The 20,928-nt window shown below is 35.2% G+C and overlaps 1 protein-coding gene and 1 long non-coding RNA gene across 2 annotated transcripts; both read right to left on the reverse strand.

Annotated features, from left to right (window-relative positions):
- Positions 1-2,571: 2,571 nt before the first annotated feature.
- Positions 2,572-3,747, reverse strand: LOC107556278 (zona pellucida sperm-binding protein 3-like). Its single transcript, XM_016239345.1, has 4 exons — positions 3,661-3,747; positions 3,497-3,585; positions 3,299-3,418; positions 2,572-2,719 (listed from the first exon to the last, which is right to left on the reverse strand). The coding sequence occupies exons 1-4, from the start codon at positions 3,699-3,701 to the stop codon at positions 2,595-2,597; spliced, it is 375 nt and encodes a 124-aa protein (XP_016094831.1). The 5' UTR covers positions 3,702-3,747; the 3' UTR covers positions 2,572-2,594.
- Positions 3,748-9,480: 5,733 nt separating this feature from the next.
- LOC107556287 (uncharacterized) lies at positions 9,481-17,937 on the reverse strand. Its single transcript, XR_001605261.1, has 3 exons — positions 17,835-17,937; positions 10,687-10,774; positions 9,481-9,915 (listed from the first exon to the last, which is right to left on the reverse strand). It is a non-coding gene; the product is annotated as an uncharacterized lncRNA (long non-coding RNA).
- Between the last annotated feature and the right edge of the window lie 2,991 nt (positions 17,938-20,928).

The raw sequence follows: 20,928 nt of genomic DNA on the forward strand, positions 1-20,928 counted from the left end.
ACCCTGGACCACAAAACCAGTCATAAGGGTCAATTTTTCGAAATTGAGATTTATACGTCATCTGAAAGCTGAATAAATAAGCTTTCCATTGATGTATGGTTTGCTATGACAGGACAATATTTGGCCGAGAAACAACTAGCCTATTTAAAAATCTGGAATCTGAGGGTGCAAAAAAAAAAAAATCTAAATATTGAGAAAATCGCCTTTAAAGTTGTCCAAATGAAGTTCTTAGCAATGCATATTACTAATCAAAAATTAAGTTTTGATATATTTACAGTAGTAAATTTACTAAATATCTTCATGGAACATGATCTTTACTTAATGTCTTAATGATTTTTGACATAAAAGAAAAATCAATAATTTTCACCCATACAATGTATTGTTGGCTATTGCTACAAACATACCCCAGCGACTTAAGATTGGTTTTGTGCTCCAGGGTCACATTTATCAGTTTGAATTTATGCTTTAATATAAAGAAAACAGTCATATAGAATTATAGGGTCAAAGGTCATCATCCATGGTGGTTTGGATGTAACATCACAACCTGAATGGCTAAAATGTCTTATAAAGATTTGTCCATGTAGTAGACAACAAGCATCGACAAGTGAAATGGTATGAATATGAACAGTTCAAAATGGAAAAGGTAATAAGTCATCATCACAGAATCCATAATTAGCTGCTGAAATGACCTCTGTGTTCATTCATTTTACCAAGACAATTGACTCGTCATTTCCTGAATACACTGAAGTGAAGTCTGTGATCGGAAGACATGAAACAGTGACGCACTTTTTTTTTCACAACAACATTTAGTAGTTTATCATAACTGCCGTGAATTATAATAATTTCCACATGAGCATTCCCTCTTTACCATCACCAGCATCTCTTTCTGGGCATTTGGAGGGCAGCAAACTGCAGCACCATAAAACATGTGGTTTATTACTCATTACTGGGTCACTGCGAGTCAGTGGATGTGTTTGTAAAACACACAAAAATAACACGACATCAGCCGGCTACAAACACACCATTATACTTCTATGCCCCACTTCATATTAATAAAGCTTCCTATTGCTTTTATGACCATTTTAATTACGTGTATTTGTCTTCCTGTTCTCATGAGCCCTGTGCACGATGCAGTCTGTTTCAAATGCAAGACATGGACCATAAAACTCAGTCACCAAAATATAAAATTGGATTTGTATGCAAGTGGCTGTGTATTATTCTCACTGCTCCATGCTCTCTAAAGAGAAAAATAACCAAGCTTGGAATGTAAATAGACATTTTGGAAGCAATCTCAAATCTTTTATTCAGAGGTCAAACAGTCAAACAAGGTTTATATAACCAATTAAAGATCTACATGTGGGATTAAGATATATATATATATATATATATATATATATACACACACACACACACACACACACATGTATATATATAGAAATACATACATAGTACACACACACACTGTATATACACACATATATATATATATATATACACACACACACACTCACATATATACACACACACTCACATATATACACACACTGTACACACACATATATAGATATATATAAATACATATTACACACATATATACACACAGTATATATATATATATATATACACACACACACATACACACATTTATACATATACACACACAAATATAGTAGTGCTGTCAAACAATTAATTGAATCCAAAAAAGTTTGTTTACATAATATATGTGTACTGTATATGTATATATATATATAAATACACACATGTATATATATAAGAGAAATTTGTTTATATATTAAATGTATATAAATATATACATGTAAATATGTTCTAAATATATATATACACACTGCATTTATAAAAATATATATACCATGTGTATTTATATATACATATACACAGTACACACACACGTTATGTAAACAAACTTATTTTGGATTGCGATTAATTGTTTGACAGCACACACACACGTGTATTAAATGTCACTTAGGCTCAACTACTTGTTAATGTGATTTATTTCTGTGATGCAAAGCTGAATTTAACACCTTTACTCCAGTCTTCAGTGTCATATGATCCTTCAGAAATCATTCTAATATGCCGATTTGCTGCTCAAGAAACATTGTGATCCCTGATATTTTAGATACAAATGCATTTTTTTTAAAATAGAAAACTCAAGAATAGCATTTATAAGAAATTATGTCAGTGACACCTACATTTTCAACAGTAGCATACAGTCAAACTTAGATTGATTTCATTGCACACTCAATATTTTCTTAATAGAAAGTGGTTGAACAATCTTATCAGCCAGATCTATTCAACTTTTTTGCCCTCTAAAAGCATATAAGCACACTCAGACACGTACACCAGTGTATGTCACTTTTACAGCAAAACACTGAAAAACCATGAGCAGCAAATTGTTACTGTGCTCCAAACCAGTAAACGGTGCTGCATCAGCCCTTTTAAAAGTTAAAGGGTCATTTACTACAAATGAGATCCCCTGAACAGAAACAAGAAGCTAATGGGCTTTAACCAACTAACTTCAGGCAACACCAGACCAAAGAAACAACACATCCATTAAGATAAAACCGCTTTTATCGTCATTCACAAGTTAACACAAGCCGTCTCTGCCGCCTTTGGTAAAACAACGTTCCAAGGACAATGACACACACAAGTCCAACTGCAACCACCAAACCAGTCATGAGCACCAACTCCATGGAGAACTCTAGAAAAAAGAAGGTGAGAAGTAAGGGCTACGACATGGCTGCTTGACAGAGACCTACACATCTTTGTATCTGCAGTGGCCCTAAAACATATTTGGACTCTTAAGTAACTCTTAATGTGGCCAACATCACTTTTCTGAGCCACTTTTTCAATTATGGTGGTCACAAGGTGATTTTTCACAGATGTAAATCCATGAATAAACTTGCAATAGTTTTGCAGTAGTTCAATATAACATGTTTCAGAAAGTTTGACAATTACAAAGGGCCCAAGACTTGCCTTATTTTTCAAGTAAAATGCATTACCATGAGAATCCAGGGAATGTAAGATTTCAGAAATGAATGCTTTTATTCAGGAAGGATGCATTAAATTGACCAAAACTGACCATAAAGACACTTATGGTTAAAAATGATTTCAATTTAAAAAGAAATGCTGTTCTTCTGATCTTTATATCTAAAAAAAAGTTTAATTTCTTTTAACTTGAAGTGCCAACTTAATGCATTTAATAGTCAACATACACTACCGTTCAAAAGTTTGGGGTCTGTAAGATTCGGATTTTTCTGAAAGACGTCAACATGGTCACCTGCATCTTTTGACGACACCCGAGAAGACTTGTGAATTTGCAGTAGAGGCTCATCCTCCACTGACAGCAGTTCATGGACAAAAATCGGCCCAACAGTAGCCTCATCTTCCAATGTGGAATCTAAAAATAAAAAAAAAAACTCAACGTCCACAGCAATAGCTCAAATATATTTGGATGCATGTAAAAGTGGAACTATACCATCAGTATCCAGACTTCTGCCCTTCCTCATGGTGCAGCTTGTCTCACAACAACCACACACCTGATCATCTCCGTTTATTGCAGTCCAGCTGTTAAAAACCACAAACAAACATTATTAAATGTTGAATGGAGACTGCTAAACGTGCTTCCAACATTACCCATACCTGTTGGTTTCTTTAACAAATGAGCAGGCCTTGTTCATCATATCAGTGGGACTGGAAGTGGTAGTAGCCTTCAAATGACAAGTGACGTAGATCTGGCCAGAAAAAATTAAATAAAATCAATATGGTAAATTCAGATTAACAGATGTCTGATCTGGATCAAGTGTAAATGGAGCAAACTTTACAATAAAGGCCCAGATATATTCATGGCAAAGTTATTTTTCGTTCTTCACTTAGGTGTTTTAAGTTCAAAATACCAGAGCAGCATTATTTTGTTAGCGTTAACATCCCGGTTAGATGAATACCTTGAGCGCTTTTAATAAACAACTAAATTACAGTGGTGAGAAAACAGCAATTAAGAAAGCATCTGACTATTATGGTTCCCCTGGTAAGCCACATTTCTAATTCAGGTGACCACAAACATGAGAACACCAAAGAGCATCTTGGGTAAGGATTTTTGTATCATTTTAGACTAATCTTAACAGGATCACAACAGCTGGAGAAACAATGCTTAACAGGACATACAGTACCGTTAATGTGCTCCCACATCCTTGTAGCGCTGACTCAAAGGCAACAATCCTGGCATGGTCATCAAATCCAACAGATGGACAACCACCCAGCGTCAGATCAGAGGGGTTAATGAACTGATTGTTCCCCAAGAAATCTTGCTTCACCTGCACTTTGACGGAGACCTCTCCACATTGAACCTCGACAGTGTTTGCCGGCACTGGCACCTTGGGTTCAAACTCTGGCTCTATAACCTCATCCTTCACATCGGGATAAAGGTCAGGACCAGAAATGGGTTTGTGGAATCCCTGTTGGGTTTGTGAGAAAGTCTCAACTGTTTGTTTAGGTTGTATTAGTCCAAAATGTCCTTGGCTTTTCAAAGGCCTGCTAGGTAGAAGAGGCATGGATGTGTAGTTGGCTCTCTGGGGGTGTACTTGCATTGGTATCTGGACAAACTCTTGTGATGGAGGTCCCACCATTGCTGAGGCAGGTCTCCTGGACTCAATGAAGTTTTGAAATATGTTGGATGCTACCGCATTTTGATCAAACTGTGCAGGCTCTTGCACTGGATGACTGAAGACGGCATTTTGACTAAAGCCCTGATCTAAAGACAGTTCCCCTTGATTCAATGGTTCAGCACGACACAATAATCCACAAGAAACTATAAAAATAACATCAACAACCACTGAGCTTCTTCCCATTGTTAGTCTCTCAATGCATTCCTCTGAGTTTTCAAAAGATGCAACTACTTACCTATCTCTCTTTAATGTTGATTGGCTGGAAAGGTCAGGTTCAATTTTGACTCCGCCCTTTTAAATTTCCCTCCAGCCCATGCCAATTAAGAAGCTGTAGAGCTCTATTCAACTGCTGCCAACTTTACAGACTTGCTTTACAATATTAGTAATCGCATTCAAAATAAAGGTTTTTGTTTAAATAATATATGTGTGTTGTGTATATTTATTATGAATATATAAATGCACACACATGCATGTATATATTTCAGAAGAATATGTTGTTTATATATTAAATATATATATTTAAAATATAAATGATATGAATATAAATATAGACATGTAAATACATGTAAATATTTTCAAAATATTTACTGTACGTGTGTGTATTTATATATACATAATAAATATACACAGAACACACACATATATTGCAAACAATAACTTTTATTTTGCATGCGATTAATCGTTTGACAGCACTAATATATATATATATATATATATATATATATACACACATACAGTATATATGATGTATTGTCATCATTATAGTAACATATTACTATTGGACATTTTATAACTGTATAACCTTTATTTATTTATTTATAACCTTTGTTGTAATTTGGCTATATTTCTATTTGTATTATTTCTGTTAACATTTTAATGTTTGTATATTTTGAATATGCAATGAAATCAAAATGAAGGGGCAAAATCAAGAATTATCTACATTCCACCAGTCTGAAGTTAGACTAATGCTTGTAAAAAAAAAAGACAATTCTACTCAGTTCTGTTTTTTCTCATTTACACCACTATACTATATACTAAGAGGAAAAACACAATTCTTAAAGAAAATGCAGCCTAAATTCACTATTTTCAGAGGTTGCAATGGATTCTTTCACACTTTATCCTACAAAACACACCACTGATTCCCTCACAAGCATAAAGCGTGTTTATCAGGTGGTGTGTTGTGTTAGTCTTTCACAGAATGTTACGACATGCTGTGGTAAACGCTCCGACATGAGAGGAAGCTGTGAGAGGACAGGTCTCAGATCAGTTGGAGCTGCCTATCAACCCTATTATGCTGTTCTGAGTAACTCCATAAATGGCCTCTAATTTGGCCCAGGGGAACTGAATGGGACTGGTGGCGTCTTTGACTCCGGTGCCAGCAAGCAAGGGCCATCTGCTGGGGACCGCAGGAAGCAGGTATCCGTGACCCCTCTACTCCCCGCAGACACAGACAGGCAGCAGCTGCTCATTATGAAACATGCTAAATGAGCTCTGAGCCTGTCATATATAGAGAGTCTCACACCACTAGAGGGCAGCGCCAGCTGCAATTATGTGTCCTTTAGTAGCTGGGCCCTTTATATGAAAGGCTTTCAGGCTGGCTGAATTCAGAATAGCATACTAGCATACTACTGTTATTATTTCAGCTACATCTCAATATGGCAGAAAGAGTAGCATGCTAATATACTATTTCAAGTTCAGTATAAATCTTTTTTTAGATGCATGACCAACCACATTTGTCAAAATGTGCACCATATCACCCTGGCAATAAATGTGTGTATGTGTATATATGTATATATATATATTAGTGCTGTCAAATAATTAATTGCATCCAAAATAAAAGTTTTTGTTTACATAATATATATATATATATATATATATATATATATATATATATATATATGCGTACTATGTTTATTTATTATGTCTATATGTCTATTCAATGGCCCATTTATAAAAAGAGCCATTTACTTAATTCCATAAAAATAAAAAGTCCATATTAATAATAAACTATTTAAAGGGATAGTTCACCCAAAGAAGCATTTTCTTTCTAAAGCTACTTTTTGTATTATCTATTTCATTCTTTCCTCATGTAACACAATAATGGTTTTTAAAAAAATGTGTGGGCAATTTCTCAGCCAAATTTGATGTGTGACTAAACAGTAAACAGTAATAGTAAAAATACATATAACAGTAATATTGTGAAATATTATTATAATTTAAATGACCTGTTTTTATATTTAAATTTAATTTATTCCTGTGAAGGCAAATCTGAATTTTCAGCAACCATTACTCCAGTCTTCAGTGTCACATGCATGATCCTTCAGAAATCATTCTAATATTCTGATTTGCTGCTCAAGAAACATTTATTATTATTATTATTATTGTGTTGGAAACAGCGGTGTAGAATTTTTCAGGTTTCTTTGATGAATAGAAAGTTCAGAAGAACAGCATTTATCTGAAATAGAACTATTTTGTAACATTATAAATGTCTTTATCATCCCTTTTGATCAATTTAAAGCATCCTTGCTAAATAAAAGTGTTAATTTCTATAAATTTACCCCCCCCCCCCAAAAAAAATACTGTATATATAGTGTATAATGTTACAAACATTTTTTATTTCAGATAAATGCTGATCTTTGAATCTTTCTATTCATCAAAGAATCCTGAAAAAAATGTGCTCAACTGTTTTAAATAGAAATAGTAATAATAATAATAAATGTTTTCTGAGCAGCAAATCAGACTATTAGTATATGATTTCTGAAGGATGATGTGACACTGAAGACTGGAGGAATGATGCTAGAAAATCAGCTTTGAAATCACAGGAATAAACTACATTTTAAAATATATTCAAATAGAAAGCAGTAATTTTAAATAGTACAAATATTTCACAATATTACTGTTAACCGCAGGCTTGGTGAGTAGAAGAGAATTCTATAAAAACATTACAAATCTTACTGTTCAAAAACTTTTGACTGGTAGTGTATATACCATCATTATTAATCATACCAAGAGCAGTGTAACTAGAAAAAAAGCATGCATTTTCATGTTTCCATTACTTTTAAGACTTAATTTCCAGGACTTAACAATGCAGCTTTAATTCCCTTACATTTACAGGTTTTCTATGACCGTGGGAAGTACTCATAATGTTAAGCACCTTATGCGCCCTTCAGCAGCTCGAGTAAACAGTTTTTCCGCGTTATGTCCCTCAGCAGAGACAGCTCGACTCAAGTCACGCGTAAACGCTCATGGCCAATCAGCAGTAGGCTACTCGCGCTCCGCTAACCGTCTTTATCTTTCATAGCCCCGCCTCCGTCCGCAGCGCATGTATTACATCTTTTGCACATCTAAAATAATAATTTGCCTTTTACGGCTTTTTAAAACAACTATAGCGAACTAACTTACCTTTACTTTCCCTTACATTTCCTTGCATAAACTGCGCGACTCTTTTACCAGTGAAACAACACCGGAAGCGGGCGGTTAGAAGTGCGAAATAGAGTGGTTGATGGGAAGTCCGATTCATTTCCGCGAATCGGTTCTTTTGAGCGGTTCGTTTAAGCGAACCGTTTCAAAGCACAGCGATTCCTTACGTCATGACGTAATTATACCATCACGTGGTCCCAGCTTGGCATGTTACGTGCTAAATCATAGTCATATGTAGGTTATATATTATTTACCTTGTGTCCCAGATCAGTTTGTTTGCAGCTCATAAAACGAAGTAATGTAGAACTTACAATATTATTTTTTTATATAATATATATATATATATATATATATATATATATATATATATATATATATATATATATGCGTACTATGTTTATTTATTATGTATATATAAATACACACACATTTAGTATATATTTTGAAAATATTTACATTTATATTATTGTATTTTATATTATATATAAATATATTTAATTTATAAACATAACATTTCTGAAATATATACATGCATGTTTGTGTATTTACAAAGCTGATATATTATGTTTCCTGAGCTGAAATGCAATGCAATGCACTTTACTTGTTCTTCCCTTTTTAAAGTGACAAAAGCAGTGGAAACATTATTATTATTATTATTATTATATTATTATTACTTTTGGCATTACAACTCTTGATATAACCAGACTAACAAAATTAATTTTCTCCTAAAATTGGATTACAAATGGAATGAAAAATAAATATAGCCAACAATAAATTGCATGGGTGAAAATGATCGATTTTTCTTTTATGCCAAAAATCATTAGGATATTAATGAAAGATTATGTTCCATGAAGACTTTTTGTAAATTTACTACCATAAATATATCAAAACTTATTTTGGATTAATATGCATGGCTAAGGACTTCATTTGGACAACTTCAAAGGCGATTTTCAAATAGTTGTATCTCGGCCAAATATTGTCCTACACTAACAAACCATACATCAATGGAAAGCTTATTTCAGATGATGTGTATATTTTATGTTAATCTGATGTGCACTTTATGTTAACAGCATGAACGATTTCAAACAGCATCGGTCTTTGCATCATTTAACAGACTTAATTTATCTACATTTTTACTTTTTTTTTTGCTGTGACCCCTAGAGGAAAACATGTTTAATTACCTTCATTTGCAGTCAGTATCATCTTTCTGCTCAAATTTCATTGTTGAAATATAACTCCTTTAAGCAAAAGTCTCCATCTGATCACCATGTAATCTCATATTTGTTTAGGAGAAACAATTGAGATATGAAAAAGATCTCATTTTGTGATTCTTCCTTTTATACAGGCCTGCGAGCTACATGATGTTTTCAGTTGTGCGTTTCTTTGTGTGGCAGCAAAACGATAAAGATGCTTGCCAAAAGCTTGGCTCTGAGTGGATGCAGATGACAAATGTTTTACCTCGAGAAGTGAATCGGGCGGCTTTACGTGTCTGTTGACTGATCCGGAGCCTGCTGCTCCCACACATCTGCTAGCGCTTGTCTTTGTTTAACCCATGCTTTGTTATTTCAGAGAGTCACATGATCACAGGCTCCTCTGAGCCCGTCAGCTATTTCCGAGGTGCAGCTGGATTTCTCCTCCAGATAAGAGGATCTGGACGCCGTTCTGCATTCTGTGGGAATGAGGTGCTTGAGGACACCTGCTCTACATGAGCTTCTCTGGGCTGGTTGCTCTTTCATACCTCAGGAGACGTAATTCAGTTCTCAGTTGTTTCTTTCAAGTATCAAATTTGTCTCAGACGTTTCTCCAAAAATTCCTTAGAAGAAATAAAAAAAGACAAGTGAGAAAATCAATGACATACAGTAAAAGTATAGATATATAAAATCAAGTTTGATAGCAGCTCAGATTATTTGGCCATGGAGGAATTTGATGAGTATTGTTTGAATTCATATCGAAATCACTGATTTGTATAGATCATTGATTAGTATAGAAAGTACAATGAAATTTTACATTTTTGATTGTGAGGTCTAGAAACATAATGAAAATTTCTATATTATCTAGTTATGGTCTCCTCTACCATATTTAATCAGCCAAAAATGGCTCATTTTGAGTGCATAAAAATAAGCATTAAATCATTTAATTATTAAATTAATTTTTAAACGAATTAACAAATAACTGGAAGAAATTCATTGGTCAGCTGTAGGAACTCTGCGGATATCTTTCAAAAAAAAATTTTTTTCAACAAAGAAATATTACTGATTATGGACATTATAGATTGAATACCTTGGAAACAAAGTATTGTGATATTATCGAACTTTGCATGAAGGAAAAAGAACGAGCTTAAGATTACAATGTGGTGCAAAAAAAGCTGTATCAATATTAGAAGATATTGAATAGAAGATGTATCAATATTTTCATTTTATGAGCAGTATGTGATGATGATGTCTCCAAACATCGTGATAGCAATGACAATGAAATTTGATGAAAATCAAAAACACAGAATGACTTTTGCTAGGCTTAGGCTGAAAATCATGCGGGCATCTTAAAAAAAAATCCAAACATAGTTCGAGACATTTTTCTAACTCACATGTGAAATGACTTTCTTCTTGGCTTCTTGGGAGAAGAATTTTGAGGATTTCAGTCTTCATTTGCTGTCCATGTAATCTCATCGCCATCTAGGAGAAACAACTGAGATGTTAAAGATCCCATTTGTGATTTTTCTTTCCTATGGGAAGTGTTGCTAGACAAAAAATAAACCTGACATTAAGGGAGGAGTGTGAGTAAAAGGAAAACGAGATGAAATCAAATGTGGCATTACAACCAAGAAACCCAATGCCGGCCGTATCCAGAGGAAACAGATGGAGTAATAAAAGAGGGGCTTTGATTCACAAACCATCAGCGTTCCTTTCCAGCAGATTAGAAATGTGCTGTTATTGAAGACATGCATCACATGGCGTCTCCACAGGATATTCCACGCGCAGATGCATCTTTCTGTATACCTACTGCACTGTGCACAATCTAATACAAATAAACACATTCTAATCTAAAAAGAATAAAAACAGTGATGTTATCAGTATGATTTTTAATTAAAATTAAGTGTTGTTTACCTGTGCAAAACTTACCGCCATATTGCGTTTCATTTAAGGGTCAAAGATGAGACGTCCCATTCTGGTGTCCGTATCAAATTACATTTAAGAAAGTGACTTTATATGCATAGAAATTATATAACTCCCACAGGAGTAATTTTTAAACCCAGCAGACTTCTGCCGGTGAAATTTGCATGGGCCTCATACGAAATTCCCAATTGCGTGTATTCCTATTGAAACAAATGAATTTCGCATACAAAATTTTGTGGACAGCCGTAAATATGACTGCACCTTAACCAAGTATGAGCAGCAGTGATGTTTGCTAACAAACAATTATCCCTAATAATCCCTTTTGAGACACTAGTCACCACTATCATCAAAAGACATTTACCTTGTTTTGAGAAGGTAATTCAGTCATCTGTCCGATAATAAACTTCAGCTGCCTGGTGCCGCGGCACATAAATGGACGTCTACTGACTTTATTAGGTTATGTTATTGACCGCAGGATATTAGCTCGCTTCATTATGCATCTTCATTACCATTTTTCAATCAAGGTAATGCCGTAGAGATGGAAAAATGGACTAATGCTTAGTGACAGCGAAAGAAATAATGTCTGGCGGTAATCTGGTAATTTTGAGTCCGAAAACAGCTCTCACGTGTATCCGTATACTGTATATGCACACCAAGATACACAAAAGCAATTACACATTCCCTCATTTCACTGCATTACTGTTTGTGAAGTTGCACTCCAAACACATTTAGTTGCAGCCAGTTATCCATCATGTCTGATCGTGTCATTTTGCAGTAATTGAACCCCCCGGGATGCACACAAGATATATTCTCTGCTTTATCTGCATTTGCTTTGTTAAATCTCATAATAACTTCCTCTTTGATAAATCAACACCGGGGTTCATTAACAAAAATGGAAATGTTTGAAATGTTGGTGTTATATTTATAACCACTCCTGTGGTCTGGGTGACCATCTCTGACATCTGGAAGTCACATGCATCATGAGTCCAGCTGTATTACTGAGAAACACTATGCTGTATTGTAGTATGTAGTATGTGACACCATGTAAAACTCAGAGGGCGACGCCATATAAACAATCTGGTTAATGAGCTTGAGTGTTTGGTGTTTTATCCCCACAGAACAACACAGCAGGGGACAGAAGAGGGCAGTTTGTCTTTGTCACATTAGGGAAAGACTAGGGAAAACAGTTGTTAACAAGGCACATATCTCACAAATAATTAGGGGTAATTGTTAAGTAAAACATATGGAGTACTGCATATTTAGGGGTTAGGGAAACCAAATCTTTAACATTAAACTTTCACTGTGTACCTGGCACTTTCTGCATGTATCTCGCGGAAGATCTTCGCCTCTTCTCCAATGCATTTTCCCGTGAAACAACGTTAAGACATGAATCATTATTGTATGTTTATCAAAGTGTATTTTGGCTCTCTGATTTATTAGCATTTATTTAGTTATTTATTTACTCACTTACCTACTTGCTTATAAAAAAACATCAAAGAGGTCACAATACATACATAAAAAAAAAACATTGGTAAACATAGGAATCTTAAGCGCTGCAGCAAAATCATCAAAATCATATTTTACCGGAGTTGTGAATGTGAGCTTTCTGCATTAAAAGACAATGAACAAGAATAGTAACATCCAGTGTTGGGGAAAGTTACTTTTCAATGAAGCACAATTGTTAGTTTATGTAAAGTCATTTTTGCTTATTAGTATGATTGAACTGGATCATCAAAGGTCAGCAGCAAAGACATTGGTTAATAAAATGGGATTAGATACATTTGTGTTATTTAACATATTTAATTATTGCAGGTTTGCGTCATATTCTGAGCTTGCATTTCACTCTAAATCTGTTTTTTGTGAGTGGGATGAATTAATGCACATTAATTAATGCACATTCACATTTAGTTTAGAACTACAGTAACATCATGTACACAGAGCGCACACAATAACTCTGCACTTCCGATTTCTCCCAATATGGAGACAGGAGACTTGTCAGTCAATAAATGGGAAAACAAAGTAACTGGCATTACTTTTTTGAAAAAGTAACTGAGATATTTTCTTGTAAATTAAAAAAGTAATGTGATACTTTACTAGTTACTTGAAAAAAGTAATCTGATTATGTAACTTGCGGTACTTGTAATGCGTTACCCCCAACACTGGTAACATCTTTCTTTTGAGCTATTCTCACGGAAAACTGCAAGCTAAAATGTCAAAACGTCTCGTGTTCCGATTCAAGAAAAAATGTGACTCTTGTCAGCCGATTCATTCTAGTGATTCAAAAGCGTGACCACTGACCTATATAATATGTGACCCTGGACCACAAAACCAGTCACAAGTAGCACGGGTATTGTAGCAATAGCCAACAATACATTGTACGGGTCAAAATGATCGATTTTTCTTTTAGGCCAAAAATCATTTGGATATAAAGATCATGTTCCATGAAGATGTTTTGTAAATTATAGCTACCGTAAATATATCAAAACTTAATTTTTGATTAGTAATATGCATTGCTAAGAACTTCATTTGGACAACTTTAAATGCGATTTTCTCAATATTTTTCTAGATTTTCAAATAGGCTAGTTGTATCTCGGCCAAATATTGTCCTATCCTAACAAACCATACATCAATGGAAAGCTTATTTATTCAGCTTTCAGATGATGTATAAATCTCAATTTCAAAAAATTGACCCTTATGACTGGTTTTGTGGTCCATGGTCACATATTAGGCCTATAGAATATAGATCACTGAGCATGACCAGTGAAGCGCGCTTTACGAACAAATGACTCGTAGCCTATTCTTTTTTGTGAATCAAAGCATACAATGCCCGATTTACGTACAAATGACTGTTATGAGGCGTTTCTAGTTAGTAAATCATCTGGAGACGAACGAACGACTCTTAGTCGGTTATTTTTAGTGGGAAAAAAACGTTCGAATAACTTTTATGAGACGGTTCTTTTACTGACTTGTTTAACGAATTACCGTTGTGAATCAGTCTGAAGAATCCTTAACTGAACTGAATCGATCAGAGCGGTAACCAAGCAGTTACTTGACATTAAACTGCAAGTTTCATTCACAAGTTCCAAGCTTTAAGCTTTTAACCTTTGCAACCTTTTTTTTTTAATAAATGAAAGAATATTCCTATCTGTAGTCAAAGAGGTGGACTGCACAGTAGCTTACATATTTTTTATACTATTGTCTCTCATGCTGTCCTCTCTGTATTTCCCCCTGAATATATCTGCCAAATGACCAAAAATAAATAAAAATGTAGGCTGTGTGGTATTTATAATAAAGTTAACAGTGTCATAAGTGAACAGTTTTATGTCTGTAGGTGGCACTGTGTAGCTAAAGCCAAGTCTGTGTTCAGAGTCAATCCCACACTTTCCTCCTGGACTGGAAAATGACGGATCTCTGACAATAATATGCTGTTTGCTCTGAAGCCTTGAAGTGAGATTTTAGCTTCCCAGCCATCGAGTGACTGGCTGCTGACCTTTAGAATTTGTGTTTTCACACACCAGCGCTGTGTGAAACTGTATTCATTGATTTCCTTTGTAGATGTTGAAGCAGGGTCACGATTAATATTAATCAGTGCAGTAAGAATAAAGAGTGTTTAAAATAGCCTAATGTTTTTACAATGTGTGCATCTAAAACCTTCATCTTTACAATGCTTTCAAGCCAATTTCTTACAATAAACACTCTGAATACATAAAATCTCTTCATATTTAAATGTGCTATATTAAAGGCAGGGTATGTGATTTTTCAAAAACACTTTAGAAAACTGATTCGGCCGAATAGCAAAACAAACTTGTAGCCAATCAGCAATAAGGGGCGTGTCTACTCGTGATGTGGAGGAGAGAGCTTTCAGTGCATTGGACGGACATTAGCCGAGCCGAGCGACAGAAAGATAGAGATGGCGGATAAAAAACAAAAGAGGAAAACGTCTGCGGAATAATAAGGCAAGAAGTAGGATCCGTGTAAATATCGGATCAGCTTTCCAGCGCTGGAGAGAACTCAAGGAGCGGAGGCCTGCGATCAGATGCCGAGGTTGCTTTGTTTCTTCTCAATAGCTGAGTAACACCATGTCTACAACAGCTAAAGTCTGCCTACACTGGACGCGATCAAACGACCGTTGAAAACCATTTGAAATTTGTGTCAGCATGTCATAAATAGAACCCGGCAGCAGTTTTCTGTCGGGGATTTGTTACGCCGCCGCGCAGCTCACGTCCATAGACACGGTGTAACATTGGTTTTGCTTTGTTTCACAGAACTAATCGTTGCCTGGGTTGCGTACGTATATACGTGGGGTGGAGCTATCAAATTAGGGGCAAGACCCTTTTGGGGTAGGGGTGTGTTTGTTTTGGTGATTTCAAATATCAACACTGGCTACCAGAAATCGCTTACTCTGCCTTTAAGCAATCAGACTTTTGATTTTTGCATTGCAGACAAAAAAAAATCTACACTGAACGAGAGACTCCAGTGAGTAAACAACCTAGAAACCAGTCAAAATGCCCTAGCAACTGCATAGGTACACCCTAGCAACCATGTAGCAATGACCTGGCAACACCCTAAAGCATTGTGGAGTTTTGCCCAAGAAAATGTATTATTACTGTGGCAAAATGGGGGTGACAACAAAATAGAAGAAGAGTTAAACACCCTGGTGACATTTTAACAACATTCACCTCCAAAAGATCTTGACATTTCAATACATTCTCTAATTATAATGTAAGCTCTTTATATGCTCAAAACACATTGCATTTGAGAGGGAGTTATTGATCAATTTCATTGGAAGATGTACAGTAAAAACAGTAGGAGACGAAAACACAGTGCTATTTATCTTCTGTCACCAATGTCAGAATTAACAGTTTTTGCACTTGTGCGGTGCAATTACTATGAATAAATACAAGATTGAAGAAGAGCAAAAATTAAGTTTGAAGGATTAAGATGTTTAAAAGTCTCCGTTTAATCCCGATTTATTTTCTAAACGAGGCTGAAAGCAGTTCAGATAATATAGAGGCCTCACTTGGGATTTTTATTTTCCACAACATGATCTTCATGTAAAAATGTTTCTTCAGTCAATAGCCATGGTGACTCCCATTATGATGCAAATAATGCTCATATATAGACAAAATGGCCTGAGTCTGGCCTGGATCAATTGTGCCTCTGGACTCATGGCATTTATGGAAATTATGATCATAGATCAATACATCCCGCTTACGGCAACTCAATTCTAATTGATCTGTTGTTAGGGAATGGGATACAGAAGGCAAGACAGACTTTCTCGGCCTGAGAAAATGAGCTACTTTGTCTTTGCTGCAGTTTGGAAAGAACTGAAAAACACTTCAAACGGAGACAAAAGAAAAGGTTATTTCTGCCTAGAATTATTTCTGCTTTATGATAAAGAGATTACTTCATAATAGATCTGAATGAACCCGTCTAGGCTGCTTTTATCTTGCGTTCTGCTATTCTACGAGGCAGAGCAAACCTAAAAGGAAGTTATTTTGCCTTTCCTTTGAGTGTAATGAGATTTGCACACATACTTTGATTACACTCAAAGTCCCTTTAAGGCAAATCGATTCACTAGATGGCGATTTTGGAAACTCCCCCAATTGTACAAAACAATTAAGTACAGCTCTTGAAATGAAAAAGACTAAAGTGTCCAAAACTCTGTCAGAATTACATTTCGACAATGTACAAACCCGATTCCAAAAAAGTTGGGACACTGTACAAAAATCACCAATCAAATATAAAAAGTATCATGAATAGCTTACAGCGCAAAACACGCTAAAAACTCAAAAAGAAATCCGTAAACAAACTATTGAAGTCTGTATTAAAAAGGGATTGAAAGAATATGAAAATTGAAAATAAGGGCGTTTTTTGGACTATTAAGAATTTTTCTGACAGAATTGAGCAAAATACTAAATAAATGCAAAAATACAGTATATTATTAAAATAAATGCTAAATGCTACAATAAATGCAAATATTACAGTCAATATACTGTACTATTTGTTTTAATACCTTAAATTTATGTTCATTAAAAATATCTTTATAAAATCTTTCTATAATAATATTAATGAAGTAAGTCGTAAAAATTGCAATGATAGAATCTAATGAGAATGAACATTGATGGGATGATGGGAATTACAAAATGTCCAGATGCACTACGGAAATGAGAATTTTGTTACAAATGTGTAAATGTCATAAATATAATGGAACAATGCAAAGCCATGGACATCCTTTTCTTCATGCAGAATATAATTTATATGCTACTGTATCAATTCCTCTCAAAGCTTACCCTTGCCCCTGAATAATATACCTCAAAACACTTGCAATATGCATCATAATAATCGGAAACTGTGGAACTAATCTAAACACAACAATTGAAAAGGAATCGCATGTTCGAAGCAGCTCTCAGCTCCTTTTATCTGGAGTCAATTGAACCACATCAACCAAATCAGACCTTACGATTTTCCTTCATCCTTTGCTCTTTCTGTTCACAGCAACTCTCTCTCTCTCTCATTCTTTGAACCCTTTCTTCCTCTCTTTCCTTCTCATCTCTCTTGAGACTCTTATGCTCCTTTTCTTCCTTTCTCTATAGAAATCAACCGAAATCTTCCATACCATTCCTTTGAACGCTCAGCACATTTGGGGTCATCTTAGCAAGCACTTCAAAGACAGGGGCTAGAGTTCGTGCCATGCTAGGGGCTCCTAGATCAGGGATGTGATCCGACTGTTGAAACAAAAAGAAGGAACATGTCAGTCTCATAATCTCCGTCAATACAGCTTCTCTTTTGATGTGTCTGAAAGCAGAGGAATTTATGTGGGTGCACTGAGAAATTTAGTCAGTTTAAGTAGCTTAGCATCATAAATATAAAAGTCTTTACAATTCTTTGTAAGTCTGTCTGTTGATATTTGCAATCCCAAGTTTGTAGCATGAATGATAAAACTATTTAGTTGTGCTTGCTTACACCATAGCAAACTGTAACATTATCTTCAGAAATCTAGCTAATAATATTATAAAGATATTTAATATCTATGAAATGGTTTATGTTCTCTTTCTCTTGTTACCCTTGGCTCTAGGGTCAGATAGGAAATGACTGAAAGCCCTTGAAGACTCTAAAGGCTTCTGACAGGGAAAGCGTGGTATGGTTCATATAGACAACCCTATAAACCACAGAAAAACAGGATGTGAGCAGATAAATATGATTGGTATGATTTTAAAAGACCTGAGCACCAATAGGTCATTTCAGTTATTTTGGCCTACAATATTACACTCTTGTTAGTGTTATTTAGGTGATTGTTTTATGAGTGACAAAGAGTGCTTGTTGGATGACAAGCTTTGCAAGTGTTATGAAAGAATGAGTTGATATGAAGTGTTTTGGTATTTTTAGTGCATTTTAAAAGTGAAATTAACTGCTGTGCCAAGTGTGAAGAGTTTTGAAAAAGTGATGTACTGTAAGTATTTAGAAATATGCTCAAGGATATTGAGGGGTCAAGATACAGGGGTCTGCAACCTTCAACACCAAAAGAGCCATTTTGGCCCCTTTCCCTGCGAATAAAATTCACGTGGAGCCACAACATATTTGATCCCCAAATAAAGATAACACAGCATATAGCTAAAGTGTTATATTCAGTTATGTTACAGGGCATGGGGAGTAGCAATTATTTCAGAAGTGAGGGGGACATAAATGTCAAATGTAGTTATAATAATAATAATAATAATAGGCCAATAATATTTATTTATGTATGTCTAATTGACAAAAAAAAAACTTTCTTATGTCTTACTTTTAATTGGCTAAGAAATAAAAATACACTGCTGGACAATAACCATTAATTTGTCTTCTATAATATTTTTTATATATATTTTAACACCGTATTGGCCCGAATATAAGACGACCCTGATTATAAGACAACCCCCCTTTTTCCAGATGTACCTTTTGGAAAAAGGCTTTTTAAAAAACAAATCTTGTTTTTTCTCAGTAAAACACATTTTGTCTTCAATTATTTTCATATTGCATATTTTTCCTATTTTAATTTTTGTTTTGAAAGTATGGTAAAAACTGGTCAACTGTACCAACAATCACATTTAAAAAATATACACTTTTTGATATACCATAAAAAAAACAGGTAGTCCATCTGAATTAGGACATTTAGGCTATCCATCTAATAGTAGCCTGGTTAAACTATGGTTAGTGTAGAAAAACCATGGTTAATTTTTGTAAGGGTTAAGACTAAAATGCTTAGTTTTAGGATTTTTGAGACTTGTAGAACAAGTACAACTAAATGAACCATCCAAACAGTTCAAAAAGCCATTAAAATAGAAATACAGCATTAGTATAATTCTGTGAGGTGTGATAAATGAATAAAGTAAGCTACTTTGACAGTGTTAAGCACCCAGCTGGCTCCAAAAAGCTGAAGAATGTATTAGTGTAGCGTCGTCAGTGAACGTGGTGAGCATGTATTGCAAAGTCCAACAGGGTTTTTCACTGTGATAAATGAACAGCGCCATTCAGTCATATTAAACCAGTGAGTTTTCACGCCAGCCAGCTGTTCCCTCGGCTCCACAATCGCGTTCCCCCCTCAATTTAACTTCATCACAACCTCACCAAGCCAATTCCTGTTATTAGTGGTATTACCTCCACCCTGTTTGCTTTTGTTCGAAATGTACCTCATAATTGCCCAAATCGCTGTTAGACATTTGCAGCAATTAGTCGGGAAATTAGGAATGTCGTGCTCGCTCCGGAATTGCCGTAGTTTTTCATCACAGGACTTGTTCCCTCTTTGCTAAGTGTTAGCATGCCATAATGAACTTTAATTAAGCGGCTCCCCAAATGTAGCGGAAATTGCAGCGCGAGCGAGATGCCAACGAGGTAGGGAAAGATTTGTGACAATCTGCTAATTTGATCCATTAGGCACAGGTGTAAGTCTGTGCTAATGCTAGCGTTTCTGTTTTAGCACCTGTCAATGTGTGAAGATTTTAGGTTGTAGCTTATTTTCTTTTTCATTTTTAACACAGCCGGTTGAAAAAGTTTTTTCATGTAACCTGTGGGAAGTTATGTAAAAGAAAACAAAAAGCTTTTTAGTAAAGAAATGGTGAAAGTGACAATTCTGTCATTATTTATTTAGTCAAGTACAGATTTAATACTAATCACTATAATGCCATAGGTTGAAGAGACCAACATTTAAAGGGGTCATATGATGCGATTTCAATTTTTCCTTTCTATTTGGAGTGTTACAAGCTCTTGGTGCATAAAGAAGATCTGTAAAGTTGCAAAGACTAAAGTCTCAAATCCAAAGAGATATTCTTTATAAAAGTTAAGAGTCAGCCACGCCTACCTAAAACGGCTCGTTCTAACACGCCCCCACATATCTACGTCACAATGTGGGACGATTTGCATAACGCCGCCCAAATGTTCACGCAAAGAAAGAAGGCATAACTTTTATTCTCGCTGTAGTATTGTTGCCGCCGCCACCATGTCGTGAAGGCGCTGTGTGTTTCGTTGTGAAAGCGAAACTACTTTGTTTGGTCTTCCAAAAGAGGACACGACTAGAAATCAGTGGTTAAGTTGTATTTACAACACTGTTCCAGAACAGTTCAACCCAAATATTCAGATGTGTGCAGCACATTTTATGGAGGACTGTTTCCTGATCCTGGGAGAGTAGACTACAATGCCGGCTGTTCTGACTCACAGACTGTAAGTACATTTTTTATATT

Source organism: Sinocyclocheilus grahami, unplaced genomic scaffold, assembly GCF_001515645.1.
Source record: "Sinocyclocheilus grahami isolate Dianchi unplaced genomic scaffold, SAMN03320097.WGS_v1.1 scaffold563.1, whole genome shotgun sequence".
NCBI lineage: Eukaryota > Metazoa > Chordata > Actinopteri > Cypriniformes > Cyprinidae > Sinocyclocheilus > Sinocyclocheilus grahami.

Bases quoted from the DNA above. Each gene is read 5' to 3' on its own strand.
- LOC107556278 (XM_016239345.1), bottom strand. From the start codon at position 3,701: ATGATGAACAAGGCCTGCTCATTTGTTAAAGAAACCAACAG. The intron at 3,419-3,496 runs GTATAGTTCCAC...TTTTATTTTTAG, and splicing joins CAGAAGTCTGGATACTGATG to ATTCCACATTGGAAGATGAG. The intron at 2,720-3,298 runs GTGACCATGTTG...TCTTTTTTCTAG, and splicing joins GGTGTCGTCAAAAGATGCAG to AGTTCTCCATGGAGTTGGTG.